Source organism: Cupressus sempervirens, chromosome 3 (genome assembly GCF_028749045.1).
Source record: "Cupressus sempervirens isolate cs-2001-9-10 chromosome 3, ASM2874904v1, whole genome shotgun sequence".
In the NCBI taxonomy this organism is placed as follows: domain Eukaryota; kingdom Viridiplantae; phylum Streptophyta; class Pinopsida; order Cupressales; family Cupressaceae; genus Cupressus; species Cupressus sempervirens.
The window spans coordinates 406,440,019-406,453,421 of NC_143120.1; the positions used below are offsets into that span (position 1 = coordinate 406,440,019).

Genomic DNA, 13,403 nt, shown 5'->3' on the forward strand with positions numbered 1-13,403 from the left:
TATACTTTTAATAATTTCGGTATGAGAGATTGATTATCTCCATTTGATCGACATGCCTAATGAATCTCTATAATGTTTGTATGAGAGATTAATGATCTCCATCTAACCAACAAGCTTGAGATTAAGGAATCTCTATAATATCGGTATGTGAGGCTAATACACTACATCTGACTGGTGTGCTTGAGATTGTCTCCGTCTCTATAATGTTGGTATGTGAGGTTGACACAACATCCATCCAATCGACATGCTTGTGATAGATGTGCCATAATATTTTGATGATGTCAACATATGCATATGTGATTGGCCTTGGATAGAGGATTCTCGCCCAAGAAAAACCTTAAAGGGTGCACTCCAAAGAAGATAGTCGAATAACTAGGGGTTAGGAAACCCGACTTGGAGATATCTTTAAGGTTGAGGTTAGGATAGAGGGTAGAATAGTATAATTAGACTTATTATTGTTTAAATTCTGACATTTGTTTTGCATGCATTACATGTCTCATCTAGTGGGGACATTACATAGGCATGGAACATCTCTAACATTATTGACTTTTGTGGATATTGGATGAGTAATTTTATGGGAATGGTAAGACTATGAAAATGTATGGGTGTTCTTGGGCTTTTGTCGACTGAATTTCAAATGAATAATACTATATTCAATGGTATATTGGTATATCCTTCTGCTCAGTTCAATGATTTGTCAATATTACTTTCAACAAGATAACACCATGTAATTTATGGACGTAAGATGTGACTATAAAAAATGGATTTCTATCAGTTGCAATTTAAGACTGATCCAAGTGCGAAACAATGTGACATTTGTGAATCTGTGAGTCAGAAACAATTTATCATTTATTTAGATAGCTAATGGATAAAGTTGTATGTGCATTTTTACTAGATTGTGTATGTTGAACTGATATTTTATTTAGCATGCTCAATTATCCTTTTGCTAATACGGCCAATTGGGTTGAATATCTTATCCAGGATAAAACAGCAAAGGCACGGTTTAGTAGAATTCCAAGTCTTGATGATCTGTGCTCATTGGCCGCAGAAGGTTTCAAAGCTGATGCAATTATTGTAGATGCAGAGAAGGACAAACGACTTGCGAAGTTGAAGCAATTTACTGTAGCATCAGTGAAGGGTTTGAGTTCAAATCCTGCATCGATGATTAAAAAAATTGCTGATGTGGTGAGATACCATGCATTTCTATTGGTTTAATTATACTCGTTTTTGTTGGCGCAAGTATATTTTTCTTTCTTTCTTGGTTTTTTTCTTGTCAGCATCTATCAAACATTTGAAATTGCTTCATTTTGGTGTACCCCAATTATCTTTCTATTTTTTCAACAGTCGCAATTCAATCAGATTATTCTGTTATAATTTTAACTGCCATTATATCAATTTGACTTTTATAAGAATGTAAGAATTTTGATCATATATTTTCAGAGACAATGAAGTGAAAGCCTTGTCAAAAATGTGATCTGCAATGGTAAAAAATGTGAATAGGTTTAACTTATAAATTATGTCTCTAACAGAGCTACTGTGCTAAGACACCACCTAGATAAGCTAAAATCTAATATCACTGTGAAGTGAGCTTTTATGTTACAGCTCAGCAACTCCAAGAAAGTTGGATGAATAATAAGTGCAAATAGGTGTAATTTACATTATGATACAGTTTAGTACTTGTACATAGTTTATAGTTATACATGATGAAAAACTATTCTCAAGGGACCCAGTGAGAGCAATGCTGAAGCAGGACCACCCTGGGTCTATAGCAATGGGCATTTTTGCTGTTTATTTCAATTTTGGATTGTTCTGAAATATCATTTTGCATTACTAAGAGTACAACTATCCTTCAACAAGAAATATACCAGATGATGTAATTGCAATTGCCCAGGCAAACAAATATGCTAGGTTACATGGGTACGCATATCCACACTCCTGGGATGTGTTTTAACATACCCCAGTACTGGGTACACATACCCCAAGTACTGCTTACTCAGTGGAGAGCTTCATAGCTAAGGACCTTGATTAAGATTTCTAAGTTTGTTTCGTTTTTCTTTTGCGTACTGTTGTTTATCAAGCTTAATTCAATAATAATCAGTTTTAAACTTTGATAAAATACTGATTAAAAGTAAACTTTATCACTGTTTTAAGTCAGAAGTTTATCATTTGCAATAATGCCATTGTTATATGATTTATAATCTTCTTGTTCACGTTTAAAGTCTGCCTTCATGCATCTAAACATTTATCATGTAATGTCCCTTAGTCGTTCAATCCAAAAGATTAGGACAATTACCAATTTTTGATTTCTTATTTCAATTAAAAACCCAGTTGATAGGTTATTTCTTAAATATGTGTATAGATTTTGATATAAAAAGGTGGCAATATCTGATGTTTAATGATTATAGATGCTGGGGTGTTTATTGTTTATGAGTAATTAGACTGTGATGTCTGAAAATGAAGAATATGTAGATAATACTTAACAAAGATGGCCAAGCTTGTACTTCTATGATATATGATATATTTGGTTTGTAAATTTCTTCTTATTACATGTCACAAATTTGGACAGAGGCAATTTGCATCAAGAAGCAATGTTATATAAATCAAGATCTGTTTTCTAATGAATGTATATCACTTTAAATGTTGAAATTTCGATCCTCTTGTCTTTTTGCTATGTTAATCCAATCTTTGCTCCTACCCGATAGCCCTTATTTCATATTTTCTTCGATTTCTTTTCCAGTCCTTCTAATGTATACAGGTATGATTGCTTCTTATAATCACCACTTATAGTATCTTAATATAGGTTTCTTATACCACTAATAACATTGTAGATAAATGCCTATGTAGTTGATACTTCGAATATAATGAACAATTACTATGCACATAACTGTTGCTCCTTCTTGTGATACTTATTAGGGAAGCATCCATATCACATATAGCGTGTTACATAATAATTTTAATGGTATAGTCAACCATTATATATAGTAATCTGGCTTTCCTGCATATAATCCATAATTAATTTGTCTATACTAATTGCATAAGTTTTTGCTCTGACCACGATGGATGTTTGGTAGCATGGTGTCGATGTTTGCCTTATTGTTATGAGTTAATCACCTAGGATATCTTTCTCCTTGATTACCAATGCAATGAAGGAACTTTATTTGCCATTGGCCTCCTGTCTAATTTCACAATTCCACCGCTATGCAATCATTTGATGAGAATCACGGTTTCATCTTTCTAATGCTTATTCAGACTTTGCCTTGGTTCCTGTCGGGTTTAAGATTTAGTTGTTGTGTTCATTTCCTATCCCAGCTGTCGATGATACAGGTGTGTTGGAGTTCTATCTCTACTATCTTGCTTACTAGATCACTCATTATGATCATTGCTTTGGAGATTCATACTTGCTTTCTAATCGATGTCGAGAATTTTCCTTTGGTCATATTTTAATCGATTGGGTCTTAAAATAATAAAGTTTATTATAATAAATAAGGTCTTAGAATATTTCCTTCATCTATACTCTTCTCATTGTGATATTAATAATTTATTATTATATTTAACCTATGTTCCTTGGGGATGCGTACTCGGCCTAAAACTCGACGTTTGGGGGACGGGGACGTCTCGAGGATGGGGGGACGGGTATGGGATGTCCCCCAGCCGTTCCCAAATGACCTTTTTTTTAGGGGACGTTTCGAAAACTTGGGGATGTGGGGGGGACAAAAGGGGGACGGCCAGCCGTACCTGGTACGGAAAGGGGATGTCTAGTCGTCCCTCGACCATACCGGGTACGGCCGGCCGTCCCCCTTTTTTGTATGCTCAAAACTTTAAAAAAAAAACATTAAAAAAAATTTAATGCCTCCTTGGTCGGCTAGTGGGCCCCACTCCTCCAAAAACCCTAAAATGTATATAACTCCACACATTTAAGTTGTTTTAACAATTGTTTGGTTTTCATTTTATGTTGCAGCCAGCTGCAATTTTCATTTTGCAAGTAGAGGAGGTAATATTTTTGCTTCCAAGAGCTTGACCAAGGGTTTGATCTTCTATTTTGTCCACCAAGTAAGTATAAAACTCTTTGTGCTTTCATCTATCATTTTTTTAATAAATTTGCAGCTTTCAAAGTCTGATTTTTTTTTAAAAAAAAAAAATTATTGTTTCAGCTTATATATCTAGTCAATTGCATATTTAAACACAATGAGCAGCAGTGGAAGTACAAGTAGTAGTAGTGAAGAAGAAAATGTAGGGGTTGATGTTGCTAATAGTGACGCTAGGCAAAAACCGAATCCTAAAGCTGATTTGTTTAAATGCCCTTTCGCCATTATGAAATTTTTTGCAAAGGGTCCTTTCAATATGAAAAAACCTCTTCTCCAATATGTCACACTTCGGTCAAAAGATAAAAAGAATTCGGGAGGGACTAGGGTGTGGGATTGTCATGTTTGACTTGATGATTTTAGGGGCAGCTATACAAGAGTGAAGTCACATTTTTTAGGTGTTTCATGCCAAGGAGTCAAAGCTTGTCCTAACCTAACCGATGAACAAAAATTAGAATGCCAAAGATTGCATTTAGAGGCTAAAATGGAGGGACAAAATTTGACAGTGACATCACCATCCATTCCCTCACAATCATCTAGGCATATTTCATCCGCCATTGGTACTAGTGGCAGCCCTAGTGGATTTAGAGGGAAGAGAAATATAAGTAGTGGTGAGAAGGGCTCAGTGGAAAGTATGTTTAATGCACAGGAAAAGGAGAAGTGTGAGGCATCCATTGGTAGATTCTTTGTTGCTAATGGTATCCCATATAATGTAGCCTATTCCACTTATTATAAACAAATGGTGAAAGATATTTTGAGCATGAATTCCTCATTTGTACCTCCTGGTGAGCATAAGCTACGAACCACTATCCTAGATGAAGAGTACTCAAAGGTTGCTTTGTTATTTGAGGATATGAGATGCACTTGGGTTAGGACAGGCTGCTCTATTGTGATGGATGCATGGACCGTTGTTAGACATCGGCCACTCATCAATATCAATGTCACATCCCTTGCTGGCTCTTATTTTTTGAGAGCCATAGATTGCTCAGGAAAGAAGAAGGATGCAGATTTTCAGTTCACCATTTTGTGAGATGCCATAGAGGAGATTGGGCCCTCTAATGTTGTATAGGTTATCACAGATTCTGCACCTGTGTGCAAATCAGCTGGTATGATGATAGAGGGTGCTTATAGGCACATATTTTGGACCCCCTGTTGTGTTCATTCCTTGAACAATGCATTGAAGGACATAGGGAAGATTGAATGGGTGAAACAAGCGGTGCTAGAAGCTAGAGAAATGCAAATGTTTATTTGCAACCACCACACTTCACTTGCTCTATTCAAGTCCTTCTCTAAGAAGGAGTTCCTCAAACTAGCCGAGACAAGGTATGCCAATTATAATTATAGTTTAGTTTTAGTTTGTTTTAACTTTAAGTTATTTAAAAAAATTATTTATAAGTTTACCTACATGTGATGCTTTTTGTTTTAAATTTTAATCATTAATGTTTAAGTTTAAGTTTTAAATTTAAAATTGTTGCTATAGGTATTGCACATATTTCATCTTGATGGAGAGGATGATTGAGGTGTATGAGGCCCTTCAATTGATGGTGGTGAATCCAGAGTGGGGACGATGGTCTCATTCTAAGTCCTCTGAAGGAAAAGCGGTGAGGCAAAGGATCCTTTATGAGAGTTGGTGGTCCACAATGAAGTAATTTGTTGATTTTTAAATTTACTATTAGTGTTTTGCTTGCTGATTTTCCTACTAATAATCTTAAAATTCTTAAAATTCTAATTCTGATTTTTATTTTTGTTGGCATTTTGATCTTGCAGATATATTTGCTCTGTCATAGCACCCATTGTTGATGTCATTAGATATGCTGATATTGATGCTCCTAGTTTGGGAGAGCTCTATGAGACTATTGACAGCATGTTGGGTAAGATGAAGAGAATTGTTGCGGCAAAGGATCCTACATTGGGCTTTTATGAGGAGCATATTAGGCCTATTGTGACGCGGAGGTGGAATATGATGAATACCTCACTTCATATGGCAGCCTTTGCTCTAAATGCCAAATGGTATGCATAGTTCGGTGGAAGGGGCCTCCCATGTGATGATCCTGAGTTTTTGGATGGCTTCACAAGAGCAATTGATAAGATGTATTCAGCTCAAGATGCCTCTACTCTTCGTGCACAGTTCCTTGACTTCACCAACCTTCGTGGCCCAAACTTTTTTAAGCCACAAGCAAAGTTGGATAGAGTTGTTTTGGCACAGATGGATCCTATTGGATGGTGGACCTGGCATGAGAGAGATACACCTGAGTTAAAGATACTTGCAAGTCGCTTCCTTTCACAGGTTGCTAGTTCCTCAACTGCAGAGAGGAATTGGTCCACATATTCATATATCCACTCTATCAAGAGGAATAGACTTACCTCTAAAAGAGCGGAGAAGCTAGTGATAGTGCATCATGCTCTTCGACTTGCCGATCGTCAGACTCCAGAGTATAGGCAGACACCAGCTTTGTGATGGGATGTTGAGCCTGAGGATGTGGTCTAGATAGATGAGGATGACACAGCACCAGGACTGGTTGGGGTTCCATTAGATGAGACTACGCTTCCTATGGAGGATGACAGTGAGGAGGACTTTGGTTTTGATGCCATGGCAGTAGAGGTAGAATAGGAGCAACAGTTTGCTTCATTTTCTATGTTTTTCTTTTTGTGTTGAACATGACCATGATTATGATACATTGATAATATGATACTTATTACTTTATGGCAGCCCTCTACCCTTTGGGCCTATAGCTTTGGGCATATTTTGATTTTGATTTTCAAATTTATCATGCTTATCATTATGAGTTTTATGATATTGACAATTTTTAATAACTTAATGTTCATTGTTCAATGTTCTCTGATATTGTATTAATATGCATTTTGACAATTGGGTACTTAAATAGTAAAATCGGATATTATTTCGTAGATGGCATTCAAATTTTGTATGTTATGGTTTTATTATGTTTAAATGACATGCTTTGTGCTTAGTTTCATATGAATGACATGTATGTTTACAAATTTCAATGTATATTTTAAAATTTTCCTATATATATATAGTCGTCCCCGTTTGCCGTCCCCCTCTATCCCCAAAATCACCAAAAAAATTTGCCGTCTCGGAAACCCGTCCCACTGTCCCCCGCCATCCCCATACTAGAAACTCGAGGGAACATAGTATTTAACAATAGATTATATTATAATAACATAATATTTATTTATTATAATATTGTCTTATATGCTTATTATACCATTATAGTAAAAAAAAACAAATTATAAGATTGATACTTTTATTTTCTTTACTATTTATTTTTTAAATTTTATTTGATGAAAACAGGGGATATGACAGTCCGTCCTTTCAGAAATTGCTTGTCCTCAAGCAATCCACATCTCTCCTTATGATTTGATTGATAGTCTTGCAACAACAATTTTCATTTGGGATTAGATAGTTAAAAATTTAAATTTAAATAAAATAAAAAATAAAAAATTAGATATAAGTGACTAAGAATGATTTTGAAGGGGGGACTTATCTTGATATAGTGTAGTACTCTAGTGCTTGCTGATATGCATTGCTTAGTCAATGTTGAGTCCTCATGAATATTATAATCTTCGATAGAGACTATATTCCTTTCCCAATTTTATTGAGACTCTTTTAGTATGTATTTTTAATCCTTAGGGAAGACTTTATCTCACCCTTAGGTCTCAACGGATATTCCTTTAGGATTACTCCTCTTTATAACACTTAGGTGAGACTTTATCTCATCCCAAGATCTCTGTAATAATTTCTCTGTAGTGAGGTGTCTTAACAGTTCTCCCATAACCACAATGTAGTAGGGCGCCTTGCTAGCAATTCTCCTTTTACTATCACTATGATAGGGTGCCCTCAGCGGTTCTTTCTTAGCTAATTTTGCAATAGGGTGCTCTAGCGGTTCTCCCTTAATTACAGAGCAATAGGGTGTCCTTACCGTAGTTCTCCCTAACATACCATTGCAATAGGGTGCCCTAGCTATTCTCCCTTAATTGCACTCTTAGGAAGGTGCTAACAACAGGGTGTCATGAGCAAATCTCCCTTAATTGCCACTCTTTCCTTTTATTTAAATTAAATATTAAAGTTCTATTAATAATCGTAAAAATATGTACATCTATGTATTGTTTGATATTTACATTTCCTGAGTCAGACTTCTTCAAAGCTCCAATGATTCTCTATTCCCATATCCTCTCTTGATCACTGTTCGCACTTTTGTTTGAAGTCTCTTCATTAATTATTTCAGGCATTGCTTCAATTCTATGGAGTTGACTTTTCTTGTCACACTTATGTCCAGGTTCCCAAGGGCGTCTGCATCTAAAACATACACCTTTCTTCAATGTATCCTCTTTTTGCTTTTGGGCTTCCTTACTCAGGCATTGGTGTCCTTTGCTCCATTTCGCTTTGTAGAAATAGCATTCTTTCTCTCTTTGGTCTTTGTGCGAGTCTTCATTTCTATGCTCTGTCTTTGTCGAGAAATTCTTAGATCTTTCTTTTGATGAATTTGATTCTACCATTTTTGCTTGTCTAATGGCTTCTTTCAAGTTTTGTGGTTCATGCGGTTTAACAGAGTGCTTGGTAGAGTCTTTTAACCCTTCTATAAATTATGAGTGAGTCTCTTTTGGGAAAGGTTTGGAACCATAAGTGACAACTCTTGAAATTTGCGAGCATAGTCTTCCACTATTCCAAAAGCTTTTGGGAGAATTCATCATAAGATTTTATATCTTTGTCCCAATGAGATACGTCCATGGGTCTACCAATCATGTGCTGCTCCCTCTAGATGTACTATAGCAAATTGCAAGGCATCTTCCTCCGTCATGGGATTTAGAATGAAAAATGTGTTTAGTTTCTCCAACTACTGGCGCAGTGTAATCTTTTCTGAACCATCAAAATGCGGAAGCTTTATTTTGTTAATCTTATGTTTGAGTTCTTCATTTACCGTACTTCTAGACGTCTCCCTTCATTTATCTTCACAATATTCTCTGAATGATATCACTTCTCTAATGTTAGGTGCCAGAGCTGCATATGTCCTTGCAATTTCCTCCGTACTAGTTAGGGATTGCTTGACCCCTTCCTCCTCCCTTAAATTTACTCTTCTAGGTAGGAATGCGGGTTGAGGTAGGCTGGAGCTTGAAGTCACATTTTTATTTTCAGAATGGACTGAATTTGTCTCTCTCCCTATGTTAGGTTGATTTTCCAAATTATTGATCGAGTTCCCCATGTTCTGTAATGCTTGCAGGAGGACCTAATTTGACTTCTCCATTTGATTCAATATAGTTTGGTTGGTCTAGTGGGTCTGCTCCATATATGATCTCAGTTCATTTGCTAAGTCATTCATTGTAGTTTTATTTGTTCTTCTTTCATAAGTTTCCATAAGCCTTCACTCATATGATGGCAGGATTATGCTATGATACCACTGTAATGTCCCTTAGTTGCCCAATCCAAAAGATTAGGACAATTACCAATTTTTGATTTCTTATTTCAATTAAAAACCCAATCGATAGGTTATTTCTTAAATATGTGTATAGATTTTGATATAAAAAGGTGGCAATATCTGATGTTTAATGATTATAGATGTTGGGGTGTTTATTGTTTATGAGTAATTAGACTGTGATGTCTGAAAATGAAGAATATGTAGATAATACTTAACAAAGATGGCCAAGCCTGTACTTCTACGATATATGATATATTTGGTTTGTAAATTTCTTCTTATTACATGTCACAAATTTGGATAGAGGCAATTTGCATCAAGAAGCAATGCTATATAAATCAAGATCTGTTTTCTTATGAATGTATATCGCTGTAAATGTTGAAATTTTGTCGTCTTGTCTTTTTGCTAGGTTAATCCAATCTATTCTCCTACCCGATAGCCCTTATTACATACTTTCTTCGATTTCTTTTCCAGTCCTTCTAATGTGTATGGGAATGATTGCTTGTTACTTGTTACAGCCAACTAGACCTTCTCTATTCCGCTGATCTCTCCCTCCTCGATATCTGATAAGATTTCCCCTTTTTATATATTCCATTGTAGGAGTTGTGACTTCTCGAAAGAATTATCTTTATAATTTCATTAGTTCATAATCACCACTTACAGTATCTTAACACAAGTTTCTTATACCACTAATAACATTGTAGATAAATGCCTATGTAGTTGATACTTCGAATATAATGAACAATTACTATGCACATAACTGTTGCTCCTTCTTGTGATACTTGTTAGGGAAGCATCCATATCACATAGAGCGTATTACATAATAATTTTAATGGTATAGTCAACCATTATATATGGTAATCTGGCTTTCCTGCATATAATCCATAATTAATTTGTATATACTAATTGCATAAGTTTTTGCTCTGACCACGATGGATTTTTTGTAGCATGGTGTCGATGTCTGCCTTATTGTTATGAGTTAATCACCTGGGATATCTTTCTCCTTGATTACCAATGCAATGAAGGAACTTTATTTGCCATTGGCCTCCCGTCTAATTTTGCAATTCCACTGCTACACAATCATTTGATGAGAATCACGGTTTCCCCTTTCTAACGCTTATTCAAACTTTGCCTTAACTCCTATCGGGTTTAAGATTTAGTTGTTGTGTTCATTTCCTATCCTAACTGTCGATGATACAGGTGTGTTGGAGTTCTATCCCTACTCTCTTGCTTACTAGATCACTCATTATGATCATTGCTTTGGAGATTCATACTTGCCATCTAACCTATGTCGAGAGTTTTCCTTTGGTCATATTTTAATCGATTGGGTCTTAAAATAATAATGTTTATTATAATAAATAAGGTCTTAGAATATTTCCTTCATCTATACTCTTGTCATTGTGATATTAATAATTTATTATTATATTTAACAATAGATTATATTATAATAACATAATATTTGTTTATTATAATATTGTCTTATATGCTTATTATACCATTATAGTAAAAAAAACAAATTATAAGATTGATACTTTTATTTTCATTACTATTTATTTTTAAATTTTATTTGATGAAAATAGGGGATATGGCATATCATATAAAGTTATTACAAACATATTGCAAATCTGAAACTGAAAACAATCGATTAAAATATTGCACTTGTACCTGTATTGGTAACCTAAGTACACAAGTACCCTCGTCTCCCCATGCAAGCTTGCATGATATATGAAAATGTGGAAGCATGGTTGTGGCATGTGAGCTGTTTAACATAAAGCCTCAATGGATTGTGGTCAGGTAGCCATGACACACATTGATAAATGAATGAGTAAATTTTAAGGGTCTTGCAGACAAATGCAAAATGGGGATACCTAAAACATTTGGTGAAGAGGCTTAAGAAACAGTCAACTGTAATTTTTTTGGGTCTTCTGTCAATCTGCCTCAAAGTTTTACCCTTTTTCATTGGAAAATGTGCAGTGGCATCTCTCACCAGTCTAACGCTAGAAGGTAGTCAGCATTTCAATGAAAAGAACTACAACACTTGGAAGTAGAGATTGATGACGATCTTCGAGTATTGTTGCCTTGAGGTGGTTCTAGGTATCGAGACTCGTCTTATCACAGTTGATGCTACTCAAGAGAAGTATGATGAGCGTAATCATGAAGTGGTTATGCTTATTAAGCTTTCAGTTAGTGATGATCAATTGCCTCGAGTGCCTCTTGGCGAAGATAGTTGCTGAGATTTGAAAAACACTGAAGGATCTCCACAAGACATCAAACAAAAGCAAAGCTTTCTTTCTGAAGAATCAGCTATTCTCTATTATTATGAATGAGCACATGTCCTTACAGGAATAACTTCTAAAGATTTAAGTACATCAGAGATCAGCTTGAGGCCATTGGTTGTAAAATAGAGGAAGAGGATATGCTAGTCATTACTTTGAAAATTCGACCACCATCCTATGAGCACTTTATTGAGACCATAGTTCAAAATTTCTGTGGTATATTGCTAATATTGCGATATTTCGCGGACCCTTAATGCGCCCGATATCAACGTGACTTATAGTGGCGCCAAAAGTTTGGAAAATATCGCAATGAAACAAATTAAAAAAATCTCCAAAATTTACTCAAAAACCTGTTGATATTGGTCAAACAAGATTTTTGTATTATTGACCATTTTCAAGTTTTAAGGGCCTTCGTTTTATCATTTTCGATTTTGCTGAAAGGAAGACATGCCACACAAAGGGAAATTGCAAGTTGTGTTCGTTGAAAGGAAGATTGTTTTATGTTTTGCACTTGTAGGTCGCCACTCGTAGGTCAATGACTTCAATTTAACAAGCAAGGAAAAAACTTTCAGCATTATTGTTTTGTGCATAATCACATTATTTAAATTTTATAAACAATATTTGGAGTCTTATGACACAGTATTAATTCTTTGTATGTAATAACCCCAACCGGTTATAATTTCAATGAACACCAAATTCTTTACTAATTCAGTTGTTTGTGATTTTGTCAAACACTTTGCAAGCAAGAGATATATTGCATATCTAAATTTTGATTGCTTTCTAAATGCCAAACTTAAATAAATATGCTTGCAAAGAACACACCAAACATCTAATAATGAAGATGCAAGTGTTTTTGTATAACACTAATTACAAATTTGAATATATGCAGCTACATCAATAAGACATTAGGGCAACAAATTTTGATATAAAACTTTGATATAAATCAGATTACAACAGATTTTACAAACCCTACAAATGCCCTAAATATCAACTCTCAAACAATGCAAAATGTAGTAGATAAAAACCTTGAATTGTTCCAAAAATATGAATTTTCCTGTAGCAACGACACTATAGCAATGGCATTGTAGTAGCAGTACTGTAGCAAAGGTATTATAGCAGTGGTACTGTAGCAGCGCCACTGTAGTAGTGATACTGTAGCAATATCCAACTTATTCCTTACTCCACAAATTTGGTGCTAGGCCACAAATTTGGCACAATGAAAAGACTGATTTGTCTTCTCCAATAGTCGCAACCCTTCGGAAGATATTTCACCACCTTAGTTATGCAAGTCAATGGGAGTGTTCATTCTCAACGAGCAATGTAGCAACTGCAGAAACCCTTGGCTCCACAAGTTATCCAGAAAGAGTAGATGGCAACACATTCGATGTTCAACAATGAGGCTACCCTCCTTATTTATTCTTTTCCTCCAATTGATGGACCTCTTTCTAGAAGAAATAAAATAATATTTAACTAACTTTAGTCACTTTTAATTAAATTAATTAAATATAAAGTCATCTTTTAATTCTAATTTATTTAATGACTTTACAAGAAATAAATTTAATCAATTTCTCCTTATTTCTCCACTTATTCTTTAGAGAATGAAAAACTAAGAA

The 13,403-nt window shown here is 35.1% G+C and overlaps 2 protein-coding genes across 5 annotated transcripts in view; both read left to right on the forward strand.

The window, feature by feature from the left end:
• Positions 1 to 13,403, forward strand: part of LOC149566727 (putative serine/threonine-protein kinase SIS8) — a 256,215-nt gene that overhangs the window by 78,863 nt on the left and 163,949 nt on the right. For all 3 annotated transcript variants that reach the window (XM_089820069.1, XM_089820068.1, XM_089820070.1), the window contains one exon: positions 982 to 1,185. In XM_089820069.1, the coding sequence (XP_089676195.1) occupies positions 982 to 1,185 (204 nt within the window). The remainder of the gene's footprint in view (positions 1 to 981; positions 1,186 to 13,403) is intronic.
• LOC149566728 (uncharacterized) lies at positions 3,988 to 6,223 on the forward strand. Of its 2 annotated transcripts, XM_089820073.1 has the most exons (3): positions 3,988 to 4,050; positions 5,563 to 5,727; positions 5,850 to 6,223. In XM_089820073.1, exons 2-3 carry the CDS (start codon positions 5,585 to 5,587, stop codon positions 6,100 to 6,102), a joined length of 396 nt encoding a protein of 131 aa, XP_089676199.1. In that variant the 5' UTR covers positions 3,988 to 4,050; positions 5,563 to 5,584; the 3' UTR covers positions 6,103 to 6,223. The 2 variants fall into 2 exon arrangements, with proteins under 2 accessions (XP_089676199.1, XP_089676197.1); XM_089820071.1 differs by lacking the exon at positions 3,988 to 4,050 and having other exon boundaries at positions 5,503 to 5,727.